Source organism: Podarcis melisellensis, assembly GCF_964234715.1.
Source record: "Podarcis melisellensis genome assembly, chromosome: 1".
Classification (NCBI taxonomy): domain Eukaryota; kingdom Metazoa; phylum Chordata; class Lepidosauria; order Squamata; family Lacertidae; genus Podarcis; species Podarcis melisellensis.
The window spans coordinates 29,726,870-29,745,017 of NC_138528.1; the positions used below are offsets into that span (position 1 = coordinate 29,726,870).

General features: G+C 45.8%; 1 protein-coding gene across 3 annotated transcripts; it reads right to left on the reverse strand.

Annotated features, from left to right (window-relative positions):
• Positions 1 to 1,823: 1,823 nt before the first annotated feature.
• Positions 1,824 to 18,105, reverse strand: VASH1 (vasohibin 1). 3 transcript variants are annotated; one of them, XM_081914103.1, is made up of 8 exons: positions 17,608 to 18,105; positions 16,954 to 17,317; positions 10,646 to 10,734; positions 9,797 to 9,853; positions 8,904 to 8,978; positions 7,937 to 8,318; positions 6,088 to 6,200; positions 1,824 to 4,631 (listed from the first exon to the last, which is right to left on the reverse strand). In XM_081914103.1, the coding sequence occupies exons 1-8, from the start codon at positions 17,652 to 17,654 to the stop codon at positions 4,559 to 4,561; spliced, it is 1,200 nt and encodes a 399-aa protein (XP_081770229.1). In that variant the 5' UTR covers positions 17,655 to 18,105; the 3' UTR covers positions 1,824 to 4,558. The 3 variants fall into 3 exon arrangements, with proteins under 3 accessions (XP_081770229.1, XP_081770228.1, XP_081770230.1); XM_081914102.1 differs by having other exon boundaries at positions 16,954 to 17,320; XM_081914104.1 differs by having other exon boundaries at positions 16,954 to 17,351; positions 17,608 to 18,102.
• Positions 18,106 to 18,148: the final 43 nt, after the last annotated feature.

Sequence of the window (18,148 nt, forward strand, 5' to 3'; positions counted from 1 at the left end):
ATTATTTAGTACTAATTAATTAATTACCTATACCGCCCTTCATCTGAGAACCACAGGGTAGTTTATAATATAAAAACTCAACATTACCATTGTAACAAACAAACAATACCCCCTCCATAGTTTAAAAGGCTATCGATTAGAATTATACAAAGGCCTGGGGAATATTAACTTTTTTTGCTTGGTGCCTCAAGATATGTAATAAGGACCTGCCTGGGAAGAACATTCCACAAGCAGAAGACAAGTGTAGACACATACGTTTGGGTCAGAAGAGATATGCAGTGATTTGTTTACTGGCCATCCTTCAAAGGCAGTTGATTTTGATGCAGTGATGCCAGGAGCCCAAAGGTTAGTCAAAGGTTCCCCAGTGTAGAAATCAGAAATAGCAAACAAGCTTTCCTTCCACTATGCATCATATTCTGCAATAGGCAGCTGGGTGGTGCTTGTTTGGAGGCACAGGCTCTGTTCATCAAGGGGAACAGCAGCTTCTCAGTTGTACAAACTGGTTCCAGACCTGTTCCGGGGTGCCTGCAACATGCAGAGGTTCTCCAACAGGTGCCTTGTGTTTCCTCCAGGTAGAGATCAGAACCACTTTAAGTCAACCTGTTGTTCCCCTGAACTGGGGAGCAAGGTAACCCCACAATTAATTGGTAGTTGTTGTAACCCTGAGCTCATATATATTTATAATCACTTGCTTTGATATAGGCTAATTGGCTTGCTTTGATGCTACCCTTATCTGTGAGCTTGGGACAGTGGGCTCTGAGCCTAGAAAGGGGAACTATCTGTAAGATTTGGGCATTTGCCACCTATGCCCTCATCTGGGCAGGTGGAGTGATGGGAAGTCCTGGCCAGAGTGACGTATGCTGCTCTGTGTAGAAAGAAGGCATGAATGTTTGCTTGGGTGTGGGGAAGACATCTCCTTGCTGCAATGTTCGTCCAATGTCTGTAAAGGCAGGGAGACCTAGCAGGCTCAACTGCTATAAGTCAATACCGTTCTTTTACCAAAGCACTAGAACTGGTCATTCTGACATTTTTGACATCCTGGTTCAAAACACTCACACCCACGAGTCTGGTGACAACTGATGAGTTCTTTCCTAACCTTCTGTCACAGCCCCCTTTGCTGTAATTATAAAGCTCAGCAGACACAGCAAACAGCTTCTTCCTCTCAAGATCACCAAAACTGTTTTCCCCTTGTGCCTTTTTGTTGCAAATATACCCAGTTCTCACCTCTGCCACAGCTGAATTGCTGGTTGCAGCTTTCCTCAGAGTCTGTTCCAGCTTGCCAACTAAAGCATTCTCTCTGTTTACAGCCAGTCTTTTAAAAATTTTTAAGAAAACGAAAACAGGCAGAGACTGCTACATGGCTTTGCAAAAGAACACTTGTTCCAATTGTGTGTAATGTTTACTTTCTCATTAGTTGCAAGTTTCATAAACAATGCAACCCACCAAACTTAGATTGCTTCTTTATAAGGGCCTTCCTGCAGAGATATCGCCATCAGTTCAGCTCAAGGACCACATGATGGATGCCAACCTCCTTTACATCTAATCTTGAAACTTGGCTCAACTTCTCCAGCTCTGGAGGATGTCTAAACATTAAGGCTCATCTCTCAGCCACCAAAGGTTCATGGCCCCAGTAATGAATGTGATCCCTCCCCCCCCCCTTTCATTATGCATTTCTTTTGCAGATAAACTTGGCAGTTAACATGCTAGAGAAGAGAAAAAACAAGGGATAGTTGGCGTTTGATGACAGGACCCACTATTCTAAAAAGGAATATGTTTCAGACATTTCAACACAGGCAGCTGCTAATGGATTAATACGGGCTTCGTTTTCAGTAGAATTTCACTATTTATTACCTAAAATTAGGCTCAATGTGAACTACAAAAAGAACATCCATCTTTAAATATAAATATGATCCAGTCATATTTAAAATCTTTTTCTTCTTAATTGTAGAGACACAAAAGGAGACAGGCAACAAGCATGTTGGATGGTTCCTTAAACAATGCTCCAAAAGTGTGTTTTGTTTTTGTTTTTTAAATCTGTGAACATTTTCTAACATGATATGTTTGCATTTGGCTCATAAGTGTCTGTACACATTCTGTATTGTAGTAAGACATGTTAAATATTCCACGTGTGAACTCCCACGCCCCCCCCACCCCAATTATGTTAACATACTGTAGATCTCACCTCGTCTTTGGGACCTACAGCCCCACGCCATATTGCCTCTTCCTCCGTCCACAACTCACAAATAAAATACCGATCACAGACAACACTCCCTGGCCCTATAGCTAGAGACACCCACAGCACACCATCTTCTGAAATGTTTAATTACTTTGCAGCAGCTCACTAGTCAAGAGGAAGACCAGCTCAATCCTGCTACAGAAAGGCAGTTAAGTAAAAAGAGTTGTTGTTTTTCTTTAAGTAAAAATCTGGAAAATACTGTCTGTTAGGGGGGTGGAAGAGTAGTAAAAGGCAATCAGACTTCCTGAAAAAGATGATGGAAAATCCACAGCCAGAACAGATCCTATGGAACAAGAGAACTAGGAAACATGATACTGTGGAGCAAGTGCTTTGCACTCTTGAAGCAGGGATGGGGAATTTGCAACCCTCCAGATGTTATTGGGCTGCAACTCCCATTATCCCTGGCCATTGACCATGCTGGCTAGGAATAGAGAGAGTCAGAAGACCATCTGGAGAGCATCAGGTTTCCCCTCACTGCTTTAAGCTGTGTCCCTTACATAATACATGAGCCCTTTTGTGAACTGTCCCCTCTCTCAGCTACTGACGAGTTCACACTGCTCTGAAAGCCAATTGAGCCCAAGGAGGCCATCAGCTAATCAACAGGGATGAGTGACGAGCGAGTATCATTTGTCGCAGCAGCATCTCAGATTCACTTGCTGCTGGGGAGGGACATCTCAGCCCTGTTTGCAGAGCAGGCTTCTTTTAAGGTTGTGGCCATACTAGTCCTCCCCACATTTCAGTTTATCATCCTTTATCATCCCAGGGCATGTCTTCTGCATACACACTATCTGCAATGACCATTCCAGATGCAGAGCCCCCCCCCTTTAAGTCAAGTGCTGAAATTGTTCCGACTGCACCCACAGCCACTAGCCCACCTATCCATCCATGTTTTTTGAGAAAGGGACATGGCTGGAGCACTGAGACGTGCTACCACATTTAATTAACAAGGTGACTTAAGTTTTTTTTTAAGGATTTACAGGTGCACTGGCACAGATTTTCTGCTAAAAACATGGCAGACAGAAGGGCAACACAAGGCTTCAGTCAAGGACAGACATAGAAAACCCCACACTTTTCATTATCTAGAATATGATTGGCAGAGGTGGTGGGCACACGGACGGACCAGAAAAGAGGGCACAAACAGTGACAGATGCACAGGACGTGATGTGGCTGGTACCCCAGTTATATGTTAATATCTGCATAAAAGAAAAGGCATGGGTATACCTTAAGAATAATCAGTGTGTGATCTTTAAATGACAACAAATCAACACCCTGATAAAGAGAACGAGCAAGGGTTGTGCTGCTAAAAGAGAGGGAGCGCAAAACATCCTTTTTTCTTTAAAAGGGAGAAATACTCATGAAGTCAAGTCATATGGATCTGCTGTTTGCATCCACATCACACTCCCACCTTGAAAGGCTATGATGCTCTGCCAATGCACTCGAGACACCAGAATAGCACCAGAAAGCAAAGAGATGGAAAACTGGTCTCCAACCAATCTCTTGAATGCATCACAGTGGCTGAGGGCCACGATTAGGCCGGTTAAGATGCTACTATCCTTCATTTGGCTTCTGCATGCAAGAAATGTCTCCTGATCTGCCTGCTATGAAGGCTCACTTCCTGGGACATCAAACCGGCCACCTTCACCTTGCTGCAGGAACTGCAGGAGAGCATTGTTCTCATCATACAAGGCACTCCATCATTTGAAACAGAAGTACAAGATGGTGGTTTCAGGGCATATGCAAAGACGGTGCTTGCTTTCTCCACACTCCAACTCGATAAAAATATTAAAATTCTCAGAAGGTACAAATTCAAAAATTCTTCCGCAGGATTCAGCTTTTTGTTTCCAGACCCTACTTCTCCTTCTCTGAGGCCTCATACCAGCTTGATTCTTTCAGAAATAAGGGTGGAAAATATGCCCTTCTAAAGGGATTAAAAGAAGTTCAGTTCCCGTTGGGCTGGCGAACACAAGGGTCTCGCCATCAACTCAGCCAAAAAGACAACTTTTCTTACCAATACTGTACAACACTGCAACACTGTCTGGCAGAGTCCACTGCTTGTGCAGTTTGTTTAGCTGCTGGATTACAATATATATATATAAAGGGGGAGGAAATCACCCCTTTAAAAGTCAGAGAAGAGAACTCCCAGAATGCCATGTACCCCACAGAATAGTGCTCTGGGGGGCGGTCAGCATTGCAGGAAATACCTCGGAGGAAACCAGCACTTCATGCCCCTGTGCCCCCTTCCCCACACATTGCGCCCCTTGTGGGCAGACTCGGTCCAAATAAGTGTCCAGAAAACAATCCTTGAATGGCGAGAAGACTTCTTTATACTCTGATTTGGTAACCATTGAGATCCGGCATAGCTTTGGGCTCTGTAGGCTTCTTCTCTCCAGATGGTCTAAAGGGTAGGGGAGAGAAAGGGGGAAAGGGAGGAACACAAGTGAAATGGAATATTGTCATGCAGAACCTTTCCCAACTGTTAAAGAGAGGGTTGAATATGCACCTCTCAATGCCCCACCCAGCTACTACAGTGATGGGAGGGATTTTCAGCCAGCTGGACATGCTGAATGTTCAAAGAGTAAGTTCAGGCAGAGGTCCAAGTCTTGGCTTGGCCAGCCACATTTTCAGTCCCCAACTATCCATCTGCTTTATGCTTGGGGGACCTCTGGAGAGATGGTGGCAGCTTTGGGGAAGGCTGGAAGTAGTGCTAGCTTCTTGCTAAGCTTCCCCATGGTGATCTGGCCAAGCCAGAGGGGAGTGGGTGAGGTTGCAGATGGCATGGATTTATTTTCTGCTGTGCATATCAGGGAGAGAAGACCTCCTTGACTTAGAAGCAGGTCAGATGTCTGCCCCAACCCTGTGGAACACTGAAGCTGCCATCCTAACACATGCTTGCTAGGGAAGAGGTGGGGATCCTTTGACCTGGCAGATGTTGCTGGACTACAACTCCCATCAGCATCAGCAAGCATGGCCAATAGCCAGGGATGAGCAGAACTATAGTTCAGCAACATCTGGAGGACCAAAGATTCCCCACACCTCTACTGAACATAGTTGGGCTTTTGCCTAAATAAACATCTGCAGAATTGCTCTGTAGAACGGAGGGCTCCACTGAGGAGCTGCACTTAAAAGTTCAAAGATAGCAAAGAAATAAATGTAACAAAGTTGCTGGTGGGTGCTATGATCAACTTCACAACATCCAAAGAGATGGAAAGTGAGGTGTTGCTGAAGTAGCAATCAGAGGCTGTATGCACCCAAAAGATGCAAGTAAATTTTTGTGACATGTGCCTCAGCTCACAACCACCTATGAGGTTTCAAAAAGTGTGCACTGCAGATGTGTTTGCATGCTTAAACTACAATAAGTTGTTACAGCTATTGGATTTTAATTAATAGTATGTACAGTGGTACTTCGGGTTACATATGCTTCAGGTTACAGACTCCGCTAACCCAGAAATATTACCTCGGGTTAAGAACTTTGCTTCAGGATGAGAACAGAAATCGTGCTCCGGCGGTGCAGCGGCAGCAGGAGGCCCCGTTAGCTAAAGTGGTGCTTCAGGTTAAGAACAGTTTCAGGTTAAGAACGGACCTCTGGAACGAATTAAGTACTTAACCTGAGGTACCACTGTATATGCTATTGCTGTTTCATATAAATCATTTTCTATATGCAATTGCTTTAACTGCTTTTATATAGGCAACTGCTTCAAATACATTTTTATTATATTGCAAATTGCTGTGGAGTGTCTCAGGGGAAGTGATTCATTAGTGAAATGAATAAGAATAAATGAGGAGAGAGATGGGGATAAAAATCCCACATCAGGACTGGTCATCTACATAGAATCAACATCCTTTGTGCTCACCGCCGTTCTGTCCGGCTGTTGCGACGATGTGGACTGGATTGGCTTCGCTGTGGGGATGACACATCCTTCTTCCTATCCTTGGTGGGCGATGGTGGCCCTGCTCCTTTGCTGATCTAGGAGGAGGAAAGTGACAATGAGCAGAAGAAGCCATTATGTTCTTCCCACAGCAGCCATGTAAATTCACATCCGACAAGTGCAGTAAACATTACGAGCAAGGAGAAGGAGGTTGCGGCAGAGAATGCTAACACTAAGCATCTATGTATAGCTCCTTCTGAAATGTTCAAAGCACATAACCAATATGTTGCATTAATCAACCTTCTTCAACTTGCAAATCTCCAGATGTTTGGGACTACAACTCTCACCATCTAGGACCATTGGTCACGCTGGCTGGGGCTGATTGGAGATATAGGCCCAAACAGGAATGCACCAGGATGGGGAGAGCCAAGTTTTACATTCATACCTTGGTTTTCAAACAGCTTAGGTCTCAAATGTTTCGGCTCCCGAATGCCGCAAACTTGGAAGTGACTGTTCTGGTTTGCAAACTATTTTTGGAAGCCGAACATCCGATGGGACTTCTGCAGCTGCAGAGCATGGCGGAGTAGGATTTGAATCAGGGATGGCCCAGCTCATATTCTTGGCCATTTTACTGTGCCAACTCTTGGTGGTTCTGCATGCATTTTACTACAGTGTGAGCTGTCTTGCATCATCTAACATCAACGCCTTATTAATTTAAAGCATTTTTTCCCTTGCTTTTCCACTAGAAAGTCTCCCAGAGTGGCTTAGGTATGATCAGTAAAACTGGTCTCTGCCCAGATGCTTACAATCTAAAAAGACACCACACAAAAAGGAGATAGGAAGGAAGGGGGGGCATGGGAAAGCAAATTACACACCAATTCTTACAGAAATATAGTAGCTATTGTGTAATGACCAACTGGAATATAAAACAGTTCAGGGAGAGGAGGAACCAAAGCAAGCTGCTCTCTCACAGAGAGAGTAGCCCTGGCTCCGTCTGCTGCAGCCTGATGGAATCCTAGGTACATCTACAGAATAAACGAGATACTGCGGCTATCAGTTTGTTAATAAAAACACAATATAAAAATTGAGTAAACAGACAGATCTGAGACCTGGATCAATGGAGAAGCAAACAATTCTCCTCTCCTTTCCATTCCTTAGCCCACTTCTGCCTAGCACTCAAGAGACTCTTAAAGACTTTGCCCTAAAGCATGGCATATAAAATTCATTAACAGGCATCCAAGTAAGAGGATTCAAGGACAGCAAACACGGTGTCCTCCACAAATCCCATCAGACCTTGTCAGCATGGCCAATGGTCAGGCATGATTGGAGCTAATTGTAGGAGGGGAGAGGAGGTGTTTGGTTTGGTTTGGTTTGGTTTGTTCTTTTTCTTATTATGCATTTTGCGTTTTTACCTTGTATTTTTATGCTGTGAACCACCCCTGAGATCAACGGATGAAGAGCAGTATACAAATTTAATGAATGATGATGATAATGGTCATGATAGTAATTGTCCAACAACCTCTGGAGGGCAGTGGCGTAGCGTGTTTTGTCAGCACCCGGGGCAAGGCAAGTAATTTGTGCCCCCTAACCCGTGGATTTGTGCCCCCTAACCCGTGGATTTGCGCCCCCTAACCCTAGCCCCCAGATGTTGCGCCCGGTGTGACCGGCCCCCCTGCACCCCCCACGCTACGCCACTGCTGGAGGGAAACATGTTGGCTACCCCTGAACTAGACAAACTCAACCGAGGGCTTTTGGCTTTAAGGCTTGACCCCAGCAAACAGAACTCAGCGTTAATAAACTACTCGCAAGGTAACACCACCTCCCACCCTCTCACCTTCAGCCTCATGTCACGGGAATGCCTCTCGAGCTCCTTGCGGAAGTCCTCACGGCCCAGCTTCTCCACATCCAAGATGGAGTGCTTCCACTCAATCTGCTCCACACTATGTGGGTCATGGGACACACACTGGCCAAGCTTCACCTTTTTTAGGGTGTGCCAACAGCGCCGGTAGGCCTCCTCATAGTCAAAGATCAGTTCGCTCAGTGTGCGGAAGGTGGGCGCTTTGTACATGAGATCCTCACGCCGACTAATGCCCAGGGCACCGTAGCGGCCCCCAAAGTTCACTCCCAGCACAATATGGCGGAAGTAGTTCCCTGAGAAGTAGGTTTTGAAGCTGATGGGGAAACGCTCCAGGGTTGGCATGTTGTTGGTGAGGTAACTGTGAATGGTGAAGTATTCAGGAAACAGGTGGTACAACAGAAAGAAGAATATAGTAAGGGCCCTTCCCCACATCTCCAACAATATCTTAGCCACCTTGGTTGATTATGTCCTACTCTTAGGACTACGCAAATAGGTAGATCTAGATAGCAAACCCCATTGATCTCACCTGAAGATACAAGCTGAACAGACCTGTCTGCTTTGGAGGGACCTTCTCCTCTAGGTGATATCCACATGCAGCCATGTACTTGGGCATAGTCCTGAAGCATCAGCGGACCAAAAAGGCTATTTGGTACAAAGCTCATTTGGTTCTTCTTGATTGAGACACAAGAGAACTCCCTGCCTGAGGAAACTCACCATGCCCTTCCTTGATGTCGGTCTTTTGTCACCTCCTGAATATTTTTTTATTATTATGGTAAGAATTTGTTCCCCCAAATAGAATGCTTGGTAATACCAGATGTATTTTGCTAGCTGGTTTGACAGGACATTACATGGTGGGCTTCAAATGGTACAGTATTAAAGCCATCCTGTTGAAATTACTGTGCTTGAACTGATATGCACACACTCTCCTGAGAGAAAAGGATACATTCCCAGGATGACAGCTTCCAGACACTTGATTGGCAGAGCCTCTTTTGTCATTTCTTTGGCCAGATCCATCAGCCTATGGAACAGGACAACAGGAGGAGCAAGAGAATTAAGGGGGGGAGCTAGTGTCAAGCAGAACATAGGTAGAGAGAATGGTTTGGGAGAAGACAGAATGGTCTGGTCACACAAGAACAGAGGGAAAGCCCTTTGCTTGGTTCAGACTCAGTTCCTCACCACATCCCTCTCCCTCACTGATGACACACAGTTTCCCTTCAATAATTCAGTGACAATTCATCTTCCAAGCCAGACTGCATCCTGCACATATATTTGGATTAATTTCTATTTTGATCAAACCCGTGGTGTTCCTCTTCTGTTATTCAATGTCCCAAGGTAGGAGGAACACGTGCAAGGTGGAACGGAAGTCTGCAAAAAGCCATGCGTAATCAGGAATGTGCAGCTCCAGTGTTCGTTAAATGTCTTTATGTAAGCAAGACATCAATAATGACAGAGGTTCCGAGATACTATGCTGCATGGAGTTCAGGGATACTGAAGCAGGGAGTATATGGACTGTGTAAGGCTTATAAATCCAGAAAATAAAGACAGAACTTTGCTCTTTACAGACTATTATGCATACTTTCCAGGACCCTGATTAATGGGTCCTCAGCATCTGGAAGAGTACTGTGCTCTTGTACTGTAGTTTGGGCAAGAAGACAAAACTCCCAGCAGCTGCATCCAACTTAAAGAGTTCAGTTTTTGTGCTGTGCCTCCCCTGGGAGGCAAGTCATTGAGACTTCAGCCAACAAAGAGCTCAGCCTGGGCCTTTTGGCCAGCCTCAGTAGAGTCTTCAGAGAAGGTAAGATCCAACAGGGATGACTTCAGAGTGATAGTACTTACCCAGTCAAAGGCCTGCTTTTCTTGATTTCAAAGAACTGTGTCCCAGTGTGATTGTACCTGGGAACAAGGAATTAAGGGCCACACAGCTTGGAAGAGGTGACGGAAGGAGGGAAAGTTGCTACAATCACAAAACTCCTAGCTAGGAGCACAAAAACAACAAAAAGAGAAATTGGGTGCTCTGGGACAAACCAGATGTAATGCTAAATGCATAATTAGAAACCATGCCAAGGCTGTTGCTTTTATGATTTAATAGCAAGTCCATAGCTCCCAATTTTCATCAGGGCTGCAGTTGTGCATGGAGAAGTTTAACCCTTCTCCCTCTGGCCACAATACTAATGAAATTCTAACCCCTCTCTGGCCCTGCAGCCACAGAAAAGCTCCCACTGGTGCCAGTTGCAGTTATGGGCACCTACACAGTTGGCTTTTAGCATAGCCAAGAGCCTTCAGCAATATGTTAAATCCCTCTTCCTTACCAAAGCTAGGCAGAGGAGAGCAGCACATTATCTCCTGTCCCTGACCTTCCTCAAAGAATTAAATGCAGAGTTCCTCCTTTTGGATTGCACAATGGGCATCAAGTAGAATGCATTTCTCATACCAGAAGCCTGCAATGGATTAACTTCATCTTGCTTACACAGAGGATGCTGAGATGTCAAGGGAACAAACAAAAGGAAGCTAGTTTTAGATGGCAAAACCACAAACAGCAGTTTTCTTTTGGGAGGGGACTGGGCTTCTTTCCCCAGTTGGTCTAAAGTGCCAAGCAGGCAGAAATTCTTTTTTGTGGTCAAAGCAGGGAACTTGCCCGGCTTCCCTTTTCATTCCTTGGCAATGTGGCTGAGGTTAAAAGGATACTGAAGCTCCCTGATATAACGCTGTACAGCTTCCAGGCGCTCAGGGATAAGAGTGGACGGCTGGAGCGTAGGCACACTTGGTATGGGAATCTGTGCATAAGAGGGGGAGGGTGGAGGCAAGGTATGAGATCACCAAACAGACATCAACTTACAGACACAGCCCACACCCAGACACAGCACTGAAGGCACATTGAATCATTGTTCCACAGAACCACACGGAATAGCTCATTTTTATTACCGGTCACCTGAGGTTAGTAATGCAGAGCAAGAAAGCAAGAGAGAATTATTCCATTTTCAGATAAGCTAAAAGAAATTCAAGAAATTCTCAAAAAAGGAAAGAGCAGGATGAGCTGGGAGGATACCACAAAGTGATTTGGAAAGCAGTTGCAGCCGAAATAAAAAATGTGCATCACAGACTTAAGGAGTGTTATGCCAACATTAACAAGTAGCAGCAGCAAGTAGATGCAGGTGAAATGGACAGATTGTTCCTGTGAATGAGGAACACATTTCACATCTCTTAGGGAACAACAGCGCAGGAGTCCCAGCTAGCAGTATCATGCAGTCACTCTTGGCAGAAGGTGATTAAAATGAGGGGTAGGAATTAGAGAACCTACAGCCACTCCTAGTGCTGTAAGAGCTTGTTACTATTGAAGATGATGAGCTGTGGTCTGAAAGCTAAGCATGCTAAATGCACCAAGACCAGCCCTTAGGCAGAGCCATTAAAGGTCTATGACTTCAGGTGGGTGCAACATTTAGCAGTTATTAGTTTCTCCAGAAAGGGTGTGCACCGGAGAAAGAGAAAACGGAGAGCTGAAATGTACTTGCCAAGCAAAGTCATAATGCTAGATGGGCTTCCAGAAATGCAGTGCAGGCACTTGGGCATTTTTAAGGTGTAAGAGCTGTACAGCAGAGAACTGCCTTGGAGATTCCAGATTTTTTTCTTTTTTAAAAACAACAACACACTCCTTAAGCCAAGGAGCTAAGCTACAGATAACAAGGCACAAAAACCTAAAAACAAGCAAACCTCCACACACAACCTTCCAAATACTAGAAGAGTTGCTAGTTAACCTAATCCATACAGAAGTTGTGCCTTATCTAAATTGCAGCTGTGTTAAAAAACAGTACTCTTAGTTGCTTCCTCCTCTGCTGGAAGAAGCAGAAGTTGCTGTTGCTGCTTCTCCCCATCTGCTTTACCAAGCGCATATGAAATATTCCCAGTGTAACTGAAACCAATTAAAAGTGCAGAAGAATCTCCTAATACCTATAACTAGTCCTTCACTTAGGCAATTAAACTGATGAGGAATTCAGTATACTCTACACAAACCTGGGCCTGGAGCCCAGACTAGGTTAAGGTTTCCTCTTTATCCAGGATCCTAGTCTTCACTTAGTGAAAGGGAGGGAGGGCAGAATGAGAGACAGTAATCTGTCCCTTTTATCTCAGAGCTAACTGATAAGCTGTGTTAATGCTTTGTTGGGACACTGCCCTGCTGCTTTCCACTCAAAATATGTCCAAGCAAAAGCTTTAATTGATCCAAGCAACTGCTAAAAGGAAACATAAATCTGTGGCTGCTAGCCCTTTCTGAAGAGCTTTGAAAAGCAGAGTGTCATGCTCATGGCTACTCGGTGAAGTCAGCAACACAGCCAAGAAGAGACAGTGTGCTTGTCCACATCAGAGAAAAATGTGGATTTGCACCTGCCTTTCTCCCCTTTAATGTAGGGGTGTCCACATGATGTCCTCCTCCCCCCCCTTAAATGCATGGCTGTTTGGTCTTAGACATTTTGGATTTTTTTCAAGGATTGAAAGCCTGTTCTTAAGTTTGATTCCTGAGCCAGTTAACATGTTTAGGAATTGTTTCACCACATTCAGGGGAATATCTGAAAGGAAGCAGAAAGGTTTGCATGTAATAAGATGGTCCCCACGTGGGCTGGCAGTGTGCAATCACTGTAGGATACCAACAGAGATAACTGGGCACCTAATGCAACATTAAAGTCGTCAAGGTTTAGAGGGGCCCCAACCAAGACAATGCTTTGCAGGAGAGTCTACATTGTAGAAGATTTGCAAAGCATATATATTTCCTCAGAGGCAGGACAGTGAACACCATTGTTAGTTTGCAACCGCTCCCACACAAAATACTCTCGTTGCATTTTGCAATACAGACAAAACCCATAAATCTAAGTGTGAATTCCTGGCATTGAACTGCTAGACTTGCCAGCCACCCATGTTTGACTCTGAGAACTTGGGACTGGATCTCATCCAGATATGAAGGCTACAGAAAAAAGTATTAAAGAGATGCTTTGGAACTGTGGAGATTTGGCAGGTCTAGTGTGTTCTAGCATTAAATCTCAAAGCATTGAGGGAAAACATTTGGCAATAATATACAATGATAAAGTATTATGTACCTTTAATGTGGTCTTAGGTGGTACATAATATAGCCCAGTACTAACTCTGAGATGCACTTTTGTTCACTTCTTTCATAATAAACAAGTCCTTCTGGATCTTCTGTAACCATATTCCCAAATCTCCCCTTATGGACCTCTCTGTACCTTAATATAATCAATGGAGGCCCCTTTTTAAAGTGTTCCTTCAAGCTCAAGCACAGAGAGTTACTCCATGGATGCAGCCATGACCCTACTGAGGAACACCTCCATGGCACCTACTTAATTGGCCTTTCTGCACACCACAACGTTTTGTTCTCCCACAACTATTTAACACTCTCCCATTTTAAAATAACATTTTAATATTAATTACATTGAACAATTTATACTTTTTTTAACCTTTTGCAGCTGGGCTGTTTTTAGTTTTCTGAGATCAAGACCACTTGATACAAGTGGCTGTGGCTGCTATTAGATTTTGCTCTCTGTGCTCATTATGGATGATATGGTGGCATTTGGATGGTCTTTTATCTATTTTGTTCTTCTTCTTCTTTAAAAACTTGTCCAAAAACTTCCTACACATCACCCAGAGAATTGTGTATTGGATTTTTTATAATAAATAAATTATGGAAAGCTACCCAACCTTACTAAAGAGCATGAGGAAGGGAAAGACAGCATTGGGTGCATTGCAATGCCAGCTGGCTGAGTTGGGTGAGCCAAGGGAGACAGCAGTCTGGGGAGAGCAAGGACAGATGGAAAGCCAGCACTCTTGAAATGGAGAAGTAGAGTGGACTCTGCTTAATACTGCTTGCACTTGCTATTAACAGCTGTTTTGTCTGAGGCAAACATGCTAACCATCTGCCATACATGGTAACAGCAGCCAAGGTCCCACTCATGCATGTAGTCCTCAGCATGGAAGCTACTTGAAAATGCAGCCATGTGGCAAACCTTCTGGTTTTGGCACCTTTAACTGCTTGCTACCATTGCAAACCCCTGGAAGCTTTTCCCCCCGCTGTTGGTGCACAACAGGGATCCCGTCACATGCTACTGAGGAATCTCCCTAGATCAAGGGTGTGGAGAACGTAGCTGAAGATGTATGGGTAGCTCTCCAGGTGACTGGCAGTTAAGGATGTACAAAGGCATTGCTTCCCAGCCTGCCCCATATCAGTTGCACGCAGCACTGTTTCCATTCCACTGCAGTTTGCCTTCTTCCAAAAACTGCTACATAATTTACACAGTAAATTATTCAAGTTATGTTGTCATTGTGTTATTGCGCCTCATTCATTTCAGTGCAAAGGAAACACAATACATATTGTATGTGGACGAAAAGAAACCACAGCAGTGAATATTGATTGTATTCACTGGATTGATTTCTACTTTGCACATGGGGTGAATAAGTGAACTTTGGCCATTTCTGTTCCTGTTTCTATTTTAGTTGGAATTTGTCAGCATCCCAATTTCCAGTAGATCAGCAAGAGCTTCTGACTGCCAACTGTCTAACACTAGGAACACTCTGAAAGCTCTCCTACCTCCAATTTTGTTCTGGTGGTGGTGGTGGGGGGGCGGGAATGCTTGAGGTGGGGTTAATGTTTTTGTGAAAGAACTTGTGTGCCAGATTCTGGTACTGGCCACAAATTCCTGGGCTGAGCACGTGCTTAGAGGTATCTGGTCCACCCCGAACCCATTCTCTGCACCTCAGGATTTGGACTGCAGGATTCTATTAAAAACCCCAGCCGCCCAAGCCCACTGGACTAAGGGCTGAGACTGTTAAGATTTGTGGCATTCACATTTTGTCTGCCTCCATTAAATGTTACACTACTTGATCTGATACAAGTCGGCACCTACAACTCTTTTGCAACTCTTTTCCCTGAATCTTCCCTATGCACTTAGTGTCTAGATCACTTCAGGCACCTTGACTAAGCTCAGACCACGATAAATGTTGATGGCTACTAGTCATTTTTGCCACAACATAATAAGATGGCTGCTCTGATCTGGAATTTGGTTTCTTACGTTGGTTCATTTCAGAGACACCTTCAGCACACAGCAAGTAAGAGCAATCCTTAGTCTGTGGGTGTGTACACACATACAACGGTAAAGTGCATTTGCTGCCTTCCCGTCTGCAAATGCATCTTCTGGTCTGTGTACACACTTTGTTGCCTTCATACAGGTGGCATACTGCTCTCTTGGTGTTCTGAAAGCACCTTTTGGTTAGAACCGTTATAAGTAGTCGTACGTTTTACAATGCATTCTGAAGCATTTCTTGTGTGGAAGCTGAGAGCGCCTTCCCTGGGAACCTCCTGTTGGGGAAGGTTTTATGATGTTTTGGGGCTTAACTCGTGTAGCCACTCCTCCACACTTTCATGGAGATTCATCTGAGAAATACCCAACCCATTCGGTGTCCTGGACTACCTCAAAGATCATGCTTTAGCCCCACTCCCCCCAATATATACCAGTATACTGATTCTTCAATCTTTGGAGAGTCACATAGGTTTCACTAATATTTTATTCTTTAAAAGGAAGGGCAGAAATAGCCTCCAATAAGTGATTGTGCCCTTTAAAAAACACAGGTGGAAACAGCAACCAATAACTCTTTCTCCTCTGTACTTGAACACAACTGGAAAGGAGTTGGCTTCCTCCACTGCATTTAAAAATAATAATAATCCCCAGAGTTTATCAAAATCCCAAAGCTTTGATCGGCTTAATGTTGCAATGGCTATAAACTTTTCCCACTAAAAGCCGTATTATCTGACGTCTTATGGTGGCAGGTCAACAGATTTGAAGCTTTTCTATTTTGTGCATTGCCCTTTAACAAAATGTAGTATCTATATGTTGCCCTTTAAAAACCACAATGTCTCCAGTGGAATCAAATGGTGTAACACTCCTGTTTCAATAAATGAAACTGTTGCAATGTTGCGTGCCTGGTGACAGGACAAGGGAGACTTTGAGACCTTTTCATATCATACTGTAAGCATCAAGAGTAGTATACTAGCCTCATCCATCCAGTATAAAAATTATGGCAAAGCTTTTCCTAATAGCGCCTCTTCCTCAAAACGGTTCCTTTTCTAGCCCAAATTAGTTGCAGTATGCCTATTCTGTAGCCCTTTTGCAAGTCAGTTCTCAACACACAGTTATACAGTCTTGGATGATGTTGTGCATGTTATTCAGTTACTTTATCCCAGCACAGGTCCCAACCTCATATGCTTTCAGCATTAATATTTCAACAAAGTTGTTCAAAAGCCGGATAGTGCTATCAGAGGCTACTTGAGTTACCTCAATCACTCATGCACACAAAGGGCACTTCTGGAGCCAATCTGAGCACACTCCTCATCAAAACAGGCAGCATTCCCAAAGATTGTTCCAAGAATTCTGCATTCCCTTGTGCTGCTATGGAAGATCCTGACTCCATTAACGAACAAGAAGTCGCTAATGTAGACGACACAAAAACATCAAAGACCTGTTGATACCATCTCAGGTATGCAAAGGCAGAACCCCAGCAGTTTGCATGCTCACTCTGCAGTTCACCTCCTTCCTCACTATGAATTAGAATCATAGAATCATAGAATAGAATCATAGAATCATAGAGTTGGAAGAGACCACAAGGGCCATCGAGTCCAACCCCCTGCCAAGCAGGAAACACCATCAGAGCACTCCTGACATATGGTTGTCAAGCCTCTGCTTAAAGACCTCCAAAGAAGGAGACTCCACCACACTCCTTGGCAGCAAATTCCACTGTCGAACAGCTCTTACTGTCAGGAAGTTCTTCCGAATGTTTAGGTGGAATCTTCTTTCTTGTAGTTTCTTGACATTGTAGAATCTTGACATTGCCGGGTTTCAATCCCAGATTCCCCCTCCCCCCTCCATCTTCCCATTTCATTCATTCGCTAGCCTGTAACTCCGAGATTCAGCTCACGCCTGCAGAAAAGAACTCCCTCTCACCTTGGGCAGGTCACTGGCTCCCCGGATCCTCAGGGCCACCCTTTCTCCCTCGGGGTGGATCTTGGCCACGTGCTTCCACATCCTCTCCCAGGTGGCCTCGTTGACGGGCAGCCCGCCTCGGTTGACGAAGAAAGGGACCCCTCCATCTCGGAGATCTTCCTCCGCATCTTCTTCCTGCTCCTCGTCTCTCTGCGCCACCCCTTCGCTGGCCTCGGACCTCCGATGCGCGGCCGCGCCGCTCCCGCCGCCGTCCACTCTGCCGCCCGACATGCCGGCGGCCGCATCCACCGGCTCGGCGTCCCGCTCGCTTAGGGCGCCGCCGCGCCGCCCGGCCTCTGGCGCTTGCTGGGGCCCGAGCTGGCCGCTGCTGGAGACATGGCAGTTAGCGAGCCGAGGCCCTTGAAGACAGACGAGACAAAGAGGGTGTGGCTCATTCACGCCCGGAGCCCGCAGCGCCCGGGGAGCCCAGGGCCAAACTCGCCCGCCAACCCAGGAGGGCGGAGGAGCCCCGAAGCGATTGCACGAAATCGCTCTCCGTTCACATGCAGGGGCGCAGCAATGATGCGGATTTAGGGGTTTTTTGGGGGGTGGGAGAAATGCATACTTCAAAAAAAATGTTCCTAATTCTTATTCAGTCTGAAATGCCTCACTCACCTAGCAGGGCATCGCCAGCCGGTAGAGCAGCAAGTCCACGAAACCATCCCAAGGGAGCCCCAACGGAGAGACTCGCCGCCCGCCCGGCGGCTGAGAGAAGCTAAACAAAAGGCGGCGGCGGGAGTCAGGCGCAGGCGAGCGGAGGAGCCGTTCTTCTGCTGGCTGCAGAAGGGGAGAGAGGGAGGGAGGGAGAGGGAGGCGGGGGTGGTTCTCCTCCTCCCCCTCTCGGGGTCCTTCTGAGGCGCAGCCCAAAGCCGGCCGGCTGCGAGGCAGGTGAGCTCAGCTCCTGTCACAATGCCAAGAGCGCGGCTGCGGGGCGAGGCGGGCGCGCGCCGGAGGGAAGCCGGGGAAGGGGCGCGCGCGCGCTCGCTCGCTTACTCTCGGCCAGACCCGCTAGCCGTGTGCGCGGCTGAGCCGGAGGGACAAAGGCCCGCCCGCCCGCTCTGAGGCAGCGGCTCTCTTTGCCCGCTGGACGACAAGGAGGAAGAGGAGGAGGAGGAGCCGGCGGGGCAGATGCTGCTGCAGCTGCTCCTCCTGCGCG

Excerpts from the sequence above, each read along its gene's own strand:
- VASH1 (XM_081914102.1), bottom strand. The coding sequence starts at position 17,654 with ATGGTTTCGTGGACTTGCTGCTCTACCGGCTGGCGATGCCCTGCTAG. Across the intron at positions 17,321-17,607 it reads GGCTGGCGATGCCCTGCTAG|CAGCGGCCAGCTCGGGCCCC; the intron begins GTGAGTGAGGCA and ends CCATGTCTCCAG. Across the intron at positions 10,735-16,953 it reads GAGCCAGTGACCTGCCCAAG|ATTCCCATACCAAGTGTGCC; the intron begins GTGAGAGGGAGT and ends TCTTATGCACAG.